The following is a 9,490-nucleotide window of genomic DNA, read 5'->3' as shown; positions in this document are numbered from 1 at the left end:
TAGGATTTTCGAGTGAGATCGTTGCCAGTGCCCCTGGACTGGCTTGTGCGGGTGGCACATAAAAGACACCATTTCGAGCGTGGCCGTTTTCCTGCGAGTGACACGTAAAAGCACCCACTACACTCTCTGAGTGGTTGGCGTTAGGAAGGGCATCCAGCTGTAGAAACTCTGCCAAATTAGATTGGAGCCTGGTGTTGCCATCCGGTTTCACCAGTCCTCAGTCAAATCGTCCAACCCATGCTAGCATGGAAAGCGGACGTTAAACGACGATGATGATGATGATGATACATACACACGATGCGCTTCTTTCAGTTTCTGCCTACCAAATCCACTCACAAGGCTTTCATCCGGCCTGATGCTATAGTAGAAGACACTTGCCCAAAGTGCCACACAGCAGGAGTGAACCCAGAATCATGTGGTTGGAAAGCAAACCACCATGCCTGCAGCTATCATCATCAACATTTAACGTCTGTTTTCCATGCTGGCATGGATTGGACAGCTTCACAGGAACTAGCAAAGCCAAGCCCCCCCCCCTCCAGGTTTCATATTGTCTGTTTTGGCTTGGTTTCTACAGCTGAATGCCTTTCCTAATGCCAACCACTTTAAAATGTGTACTGGGTGCTTTTTATGTGACACCAACACCAGTGTTCTTTACATGGCACCAGTACTAGTGCCTTTTATGTCACATCAACACCAGTGCTTTTTACATGGCACCAACACCGGTGCTTTTTACATAGCACCAGCATCAATACTATTTATGTGGTACCAGCACCTGTACCAGTGCCTTTTACATGGCACCAGCACAGTGCTTTTTATGTAGCACCAGCAACAGTGCTTTTTATGTAGCACCAGCAACAGTGCTTTTTTTATGTGGTACTATGCAGTATTACAAAATGTAGATTACACAGAATAAATTAATATGTGAATACTTCCAGTTGCCACCTAGGCATTTTAAGAGGTGGTGATTAGGTAAAATTTTATAGCATTACACTGAAAACACTTTATCCCAAGTAATATTTCTAGATGCTGTGTTATCTGTTCCTTACGACTGGATGGCACTGAGATGTATAGTATTTAAGTGAAGGACCTAAATATACATTAAAATGTATTTATTAGAATGTATTTATTTGATCTCAACATCTATGAGCTGGTAAGAAGTTTAAAAAATATTTCCTGAACATCAGAGCTTTTAAGGGATGGCCATTGTTGTTCTTGAGTTAGGTTCAGTCTTTTTTTTTAAGAGCATGTCTAGAACCACCTTATGCAATATATCTTTTCCTCTTTGCATTGATTTCATACATTAAGAGAGTGAGAGACATATCTTTCTCAGTATTCAGTGCCAGTCTATTTCGAATAACAATCCCAGATCTAGTAACTATTCAACTGACAGATATAGTATAGGGTTAATATTCTAATAAAAATACTTGTAAAAGATCTTAATATGACATACAAGCAAAGGTGTCGAGCTGGCAGAATTGGTAACACACTAGACAAAATGTTTAACAGCATTTTGTCCATCTTTATGTTCTGTGTTCAAATTCCGCCAAGGTCAATTTTGCCTTTCATCCTTTTGGGGTTGATAAAATAAGTACCACTCAACCACTGGGGTGAACGAAATTGACTAGCTACCTCCCCCAAAATTTCTGGCCTTGAGCCATTAACAGAAAGGTGTATGATATATAAGATAGTAGTCTAAATCATATTCATTTAGCCATTTGATTTCTAATACCACACACACAAAAAAAAAACCTAACATGTTGAAATAATTTCTGATCAATATATCTTAATTTCAGAATTGTTTTAAAGCATGAGCACATTGGACAGTTATCTGGGTGTAGAGGACCCAATATTAATCTATATATGTTGTGGCTGTGCATGTAGCCCAGTGTATTGCTTTGCCACTTATAATGCTTATAAGACAGCTGTTTGGTCTGCCTGTACACACTCATTGACATTAACAGATATTTATCTTCATATCTAATGAAAATCCAATATTTAATGAAGAGCAGAGTGTGAATAAACATGCAAACCATCTAGGCAAATACATCACCTGTGTTTGTCATATGCTTGGATGCCTCTGCAACACAGGCATATCTGTCTGCATCATCATTAATTTGCACTCATTTTTCTATACATGAGTTGGACAAGTCTTCTCCAGCACAGCAACACACCACTTGGTATGGTCCTTTGTCATTCCTTTTAGTGAAGTGAAAAACTCCTCATCAGAATTCACCACTTCTCATGTCTTCCCTCTTTCACAGGTCCCTTCTACTTGAATTATCTTCCCAAACCATTACCTGTCTGCACAAGCAGTCTTCACTTTTGCATCATAAATCTGATTCTTCTAATACCCATTTTTTAATCTCAACTCTACAAGTGTATTGGTGTGTGTGTGTGTGTGTGTGTGTGTGTGTGTGTGTGTGTGTGTGTGTGTGTGTGTGTGTGTGTGTGTGTGTGTGTGTGTGTGTGTGTGTGCGTGCGTGGAAGCACGCGCAAAGTAGATCTTCAACAGCCACTATTTTCTCTGTTCGGAATCCAATTTATTGGATGCAGATTTACTTAGTGTAAGAACTTTCTGGCAATACTTGTTTAAAATTTCTCTTCTACCTCAATGAAACAAGTTTGTTCTTTGCACAACTTTAGTATGTCTACAACAAACTGGCTAGAACCAGTAGAAGAGTAAAAAAAAACCTGGTTTTACAAGATTCTCAACAAATTAGCCAACTGTTTTATTGAAAAACTTATCTACTTTCGAAAATTATCACCAATTATATTTTCCAGTGAAACTTCAAAATGTGTACCTGAAAACTCAGATTATTATGCTATGACTACATAAAAAAAAGAATTAGGAAATACATAATGAGTACATGATGTGGGAAATATCATCTGCTTCAAAACCAGCTATACGTTTCGGTTGTTTCCTAAATCTGGGTTAATATCTGAATTTTGTTTTTCTTAACATTCACCAATGCCTATAAAAAAATTTATATTAATATGATGTGAGAAAAATTTGGGAAAATTCAATAACTGTAGTGTCTAAACTCATCTCTATGTGAGGCGTGAGAAACTGCTTGAAGTGTACCGCATTCAAATTAAAGAATGTACACTGCGGTTAGCTGACTTGTTCTGAAATATCCCTTCAGTCTTCAGCATTATCTTATCAAATGTCAGGTTAGCTTTGAGAAATATAATCTATTACATTGCCCTATCTCAGCTACATTTAAAAATAATCAACAATATTCCCAATGTATAGAAGATCATTAACAAAATATCGAATGGATATAGAGTTGTCAGAATTTCATAGCAGAACAACCAAAAATTCTATTATCAGTTTCCGGAGATACGGTACTAAACAGTATTTTCAACATTTCTTAATGTACACTTTCCTTTCGAAACTTTAGGAAATCAGTGTAGCTTAAGAAGCTATTTTTCCCCATCAACTTCAGTTTTACATTTCAAGGATATCTCGTTGACTATGAAGTAGCCCAGACGAATAAATAAATAAATAAATAAAACTGCCAACCGATCGGTATTTGTATGTCGCAGTTCTTCATTATTTTCTTATAAAGTCGAGAAATTAAAGCTTATTAAACGCTGTAGCATTAAAGGACATAAATGTTATAAATCTACGACTGAAGTTGGATAAAATTTAATTAATTTCTTTTACGAAAATATTAAATTACTGAACTATCATATGAGAGAGATTTTAGCAGTGTCTTCTGTTGAATGGATATTCAAATTCTGATACAATGAAATAACAGTTCGCGATAAACATATTTTGAAGCAACGAAATTAGAATAAATTCCGTCATCTGCAATAAAAAGTGAATAATATGGACAATTATAAAGCGAACATGAATGAAATGTGTTGTTTCGTTTCTTTTTTGTTTATTTTTTTAATAGACGCGCTTTCGAAGAAATTATTCAAGCACCTGCTGCTACTACTATGGAAACTAAAAACAGTTAAGTTTGGCGGGTAATTGAGTTAAGGTTAAGAAAATAATAATCGATGGTGTACTGTCTTTCTATAATTTATCATCTTACTCGTCTGCTTGCTTTCTTCTCTATGTTAAACAAACAAAGTACTCAAGGTGTACTTGAGTGGAGACAAACGGAAGCAAATGACGAGGAAGTTAGATAAAAGACAACGATGTAATAGACGATCCTTGGTAAGGTTGTCGTCCTTGTAGTAAGGAGTGACAAGCGTTGAAAGAAAACAAATATTAAAGGGGGAAAAGAAGCCCAAGATGGCTACTAACATCTTATATGTATATATCGTATTCAAAAGCTTAATAACGAATAAATGTTCAAATATAAACAAACTGGTTAATAAAAATACAGACACAAGTAGGCGACTGATGCTGCCTTTGCGATTTGGTAGTTGCAACTAACATGCGTTAAATGTATGTGTAATAGATATAGCTAAAGTAAAAACGTATACGAGTATATTCACATTTGAATAAACTATATATCACCTGTAAATATTAACAGATATCTAATGTATGTACATGAAATCCACTAATTAGACGTCAATATTTACATCAGAAAACAAATGTGTAGACTCAGTTCACGTGTAATAAACACGGTGATCAGGATTTAAAACACTCCCTTAAAACGTATGTGTATGTTAATAGATGTATATTACAAACACTTTAGGTAAAGTTTGAATACGTGACTAAAAATTTTGTTAACTGAAATTCCTGATCACTGTGAAGTACATTCTGACAAATCTAGTGCTACGTCAACTATGTCACATTAATAAAAAAAAAAATAGTTAGTAGTTAAATATTTAAAACCTTGTAAGAGTAGAAAGAAAGCGTAGTATATGTAACACAATGAGTTGATTGAAAGCAGGTACGTTCAATATAGAAGGTTCTAGAAAAATAATAAAACTCTACTAGCTTTTAACAGAAGAAAGGTAAATAAAACCACAGACTGAACCTTTTAAAAAGATGGTACTGTTGGAAGGATTACAAAAAAAAGTGAGTGGGTACGTGAAAGAATTCAGATTAAAGCATAATACATGAATATATGTATAGAGTAAGAGTTAGTTACAACTTGAGAATTAAATGGATATACAAGCGTAGAGATATCCATTAGGAGCATACACACACACACAAGTATGATACATGCATGCGTGGGTGTAAATGTGTTTATATGCGTGTATACAGTTCTGTTAATAGTAGGATCAACAAACAAAAAAGTACTCCATCCAGTGATAGAGAAATACCATTTAATAGGCGCAAGAGTGGCTGTATGGTTAAGAAGTTTGTTTCCCAACATGTGGTCTCAGGTTCAGTCTCACTGCGAAGCGCCTTAGGCAAGTGGATTTCGTAAAGAAAGAAGCCAGTCATGTATCTATATACGTATGTGTTTGTGTGCATGTTCGTGTGTACTGTTGTCTTGAAATCATTTGATGGTTGTAAGCAAGCATCAACTTCATATAAACGATGTTGTTCATTTCGAATCTTCCGTGAAAAACATATCTGGCAATGGAAAATATTTCCTTACCTGAAAATAATTGAGTGTTGGTGACAGGAAAGGCATCTGGTGTAGAAAATCTGCTCTAACAAATTTTGTCTGACCCATGCAAGCATGGAAAAGCAGACGTTAAATGATGATTATGATGATGATGACGATATATATACATCATCATTTAACGTTCATAATGATTTGACAAGATCCAACGAGCCAAAGGACATCATGTTCCAATGTCTGCTTTGACATGGTTTCTGTGACTTGGTGCCCTTCCTAATCACTATAGAATGTACTTTGTGCTTTTTTCATGAGGCTGGCATAAATGAAGGCACAAGACAAAGGAAAAAGAAGAAGCTCCCCTCGGCTGAGTGGAGTTGTAGGAGAGTGAGAGATTGCTTAATGGCAGTTGCATCATCTTTTTATATTTATTTTCCATACTTACATAAGCTGGATGTTTGACAGGAGGGCTGCACCTTGCTCCCATGTCTCAATTTTGGCATGGTTTCTATGGCTTGATGCCCTTCCTAATGGCAACTGCTTTACAGAGAGTACTGGCTTTTAAAAAAAAATCTTCTAGCACTAGCCCTAGTGAGATCATCTTGTAACTCACAATAGTAAAGATACCCCTCAACTGAGTGGGAGAATGGGAGACAGTACTTGTTTATGCTGGGTGTTAAAAGGTTAAACTATGATGAAAGGAGCAAGAAGTGATTTATTGTTATGGAGGAGATTTGTGACTACCTTGAGTGGATGTGGAGTGCTTGGAGTGGTGGCACAAAGGGAGGTAAATATGGTAGTAATAAAGTGCCAGACAAAAATAAAACCTAAATATTCCATTTGTAGCCACCCATAATCCTAGAAACCATAATATCTCACATTTGGCCAAATAATACCTTCCAATAAGATGATGATGAGGAGCTAAAGTATATCCTCCAAGAGTGCATGGTTACAGCAGACTCAGACAAGGTAGATAAAGGTTGCCAGAATGCAATCCTACCCTACTCATGCATTATGATTTGTGAAAATAGTGGAAGGAGAGGTAGCAGGGGATAAGTAATAAAAGTATGGGAGAGGGATATGGAGATATTCAGTAAGCACAAACCAAGTGCTTTCCTCTCAATTGAGTAGAATAATACAGTGAATAGAAGAAGTGATGGGGAGAAGAGGGGACAAAGAACACATTCGGCAAGTAACAGAGAAGATGGTGGGGAATGTAAAGGTATAAAATAGGTAATAATCAGGGGGCGTAGGATGCATCCATTATATGGTAGAGAAATGGGTACACCATCCTACTATTTCAACAGGTATTTTGTTAGGCTTGTATGAGAGGTTGGTTCTTCTGTTAACAGTTGACATGGTCCCTATTTATTTCTTCATCATACAAGGGACAGTTGAAATGTTCTCAACATAGTCACCTTTGCGGTCCACACACTTCTTCCAACAGTATTACAATGTTTGGATCCTAATGGTGGAGAAGCTTTCATCCGCTTGGTCAGAAAAATCATCAACAGCAGATATGACATCATTATCACTGTGATACTACTTTCCAGCTAAGTGTTTTTACATATTGGGTAACAGATGATAGTCAGATGGGACCAAATCAGGAGAACAGGGAAGCTGATCAACCAGTTCAAAGCTGCAGCCGTGCACAGCAGACATTGAAGCCACAGACTTGTGAGCTGGAGTATTGTACTCGTGAAACAAGACCCATTTTGTCAGTATCCCTGGGTATTTGGTCTTGATAGCCTTTCATAACTGCCTCAGCAAGTTGACATAGTGCTCTTCATTGATGGTGTGACTTTTGAAGATAGTCAATAAACACAATGCCTTTGCATTCCAAAAAACTAAGGCCATCACCTTCCCTGTAGATGAAATGACCGTGAACTTCTTTGAAGAAGGTGAAGAGGGGTGTCTCCACTGTATAGATTGTCTCTTTGTCTCCTGATGAAAGTGATGAGCCCAAAACTCATCAGGTTTAAGAAACATTCAAGGAAACCAGCTGGATCTGCCTGAAACAATTTCAGATTTCCCCGTGATGTGATCAGCCTGGTGTGCTTTTAATCAGGTGTCAGAAGACATGCACCCCTGAGTAGAAACCCTTGTCATGCCAAGTTCATTGTGCAGAATATTCTCAACACTCATGAGATACACTAACAGCATTGGCTATTTGATTTATAGTCATTTGTCTGTCATTCATCACCATGTGGTGAACACGTTCAATGTTTCTGTCAATGATGACTGTTGCAGATCATCCAGACCTGGGTCATCTACTAGACTCTCCTTTCCCCTCCTAAATTCAGCTGCCCACTTTTGCACTGTTGATAAAGCCAGAGTGTCATCCCTTAATGTAGCAACCATGTCAGCATTAATGTCCTTGGGGGCTAAACCCTTTTTCTACATGTACTTGATAACACTACAATGCTAAATTTTATCCAAATTCACAAGAAGTCACTACTAGTTTACTTTTGAAGTCTTCTTTGAACAGTCAGAAGTTATCCGGAAAGAAAGAATGCAGTTATTAATAAGAAGCGTTGAAATGAATGCATGCAAGATTTCACAGCTCTAGCATCACTCTTTCACAGTCAGCCTTTGAACTTTTCAGTCCACCCTCATATCTTGATATCATTTTTCACCACTTCACCCCATGCATTTTTCAGTCTCCTATCTTCTACTAGTGACATTAATTTTGAGCACTCAATACTTCCTTGTGCAACAATCATTTTCTATTTGCATCACATGCCTATACTATTACAGGTTTCTCTTTTGCATGCTATATCTGATTCCCCTCATATTCAGTTTGTCTTTCAGTTCATTTATACTTCATCATTCATGCACACTAGCATGGCACATCCAACAAAGCATGCTTTCATCCTCTTTTTCTAGTCTTCACAGGTCCTCTGTATTTAAGACCCATGCACTTCACACACAACCATTTTGCTATGAGCCCTTGACTTTGAAGAAGAAGCCCTTTGTTGTTTCCCCAACTGTTCTTATTCTTGTTCCTACATTTTCAGAATGCCTGCACCCACTGCTACTTAAGCAATTTGGTAACAAAAACTTTCAACTAATTCTAGGGAACCCTCTGAGAGAATTTATTTCCTGAGAGCTCTTAGTGCTTATTGATCTCGTACACCTGTTACATGTCAAATATATCTTATTTGTTAGCCTGTATGTGATTTCCTGATTTATGCTATTCCTTAGGGAGGTAACCTGGGTTCATTTTCTCAGAGAAATAATCCACAAACCATGAAACAGCCAGTCAGATGACTCTCTTCCTCTTCTTTTTCCACACATCAATAATATAGAAAGACTGTGTTTACATTCTTATTTCACAAAACAGTGAAGTTTTCAAAACATTTAAACATATTTCAGTTATTCTGATTTATGTGTTGTTATGCAAAAAATGGTTATTGTTTAAATTAGTAAAAAGCCATTGAACACACAAATATACAAATGGAGCTATTTACCACAATGCCGACATAATTTGCAGCTGCTTTATATTGCCGGAGATCTATACTACTGGTTGGGAAAGGAAATCAGCATGTATTTTCTGAAGAGCAGTCAACAAACCATGAAATGGTCCATGAAAAGACTTCTTTCCTTTTTTATTTGACACATCAGAGAATAGAATAGCCTGGTCAAAGTTTAGAGAGCTCTTACCCCTGCTGGCGACAAAGGGACTCTCACTCAGAGTAAAAGGCAGACTGTATGACGCATGTGTACGAACAGCCATGCTTCATGGCAGTGAAACATGGGCTGTAACTGCTGAGGACATACGTAAGCTCGCAAGGAATGAAGCCAGTATGCTCCGTTGGATGTGTAATGTCAATGTGAATACCCGTCAGAGTGTAAGTATCTTGAGAGAAAAGCTGAACATTAGAAGCATCAGTTGTGGCGTGCAAGAGAGACTATTGCGCTGGTATGGACATGTGGTGAGAATGGAGGAGGATAGCTGCGTGAAAAAGTGCCACACCCTAACAGTTGAGGGAACCCGTGGAAGAGGTAGGCCCAGG

The 9,490-nt window shown here is 37.4% G+C and overlaps 1 protein-coding gene across 3 annotated transcripts in view; it reads right to left on the bottom strand.

Moving 5' to 3' along the window:
- The window catches only part of LOC106869179 (beta-arrestin-1), a 275,729-nt gene that overhangs the window by 239,147 nt on the left and 27,092 nt on the right, over positions 1-9,490 (bottom strand). Inside the window, exon 1 of one of the 3 annotated variants that reach the window (XM_052968276.1) lies at positions 5,511-5,754. The exons of the other annotated variants lie outside the window; for them this stretch is intronic. Coding sequence (XP_052824236.1) covers positions 5,511-5,596 — 86 coding nt within the window. The 5' untranslated portion in view covers positions 5,597-5,754. Of the gene's footprint in view, positions 1-5,510; positions 5,755-9,490 lie in introns of those variants that run through there. 3 annotated transcript variants of the gene reach the window in all.

This window comes from Octopus bimaculoides, chromosome 5 (genome assembly GCF_001194135.2).
Source record: "Octopus bimaculoides isolate UCB-OBI-ISO-001 chromosome 5, ASM119413v2, whole genome shotgun sequence".
Lineage (NCBI taxonomy): Eukaryota > Metazoa > Mollusca > Cephalopoda > Octopoda > Octopodidae > Octopus > Octopus bimaculoides.
Note: the sequence above shows the minus strand (reverse complement) of the source record. Positions and strands in the feature narration are given on the sequence as shown.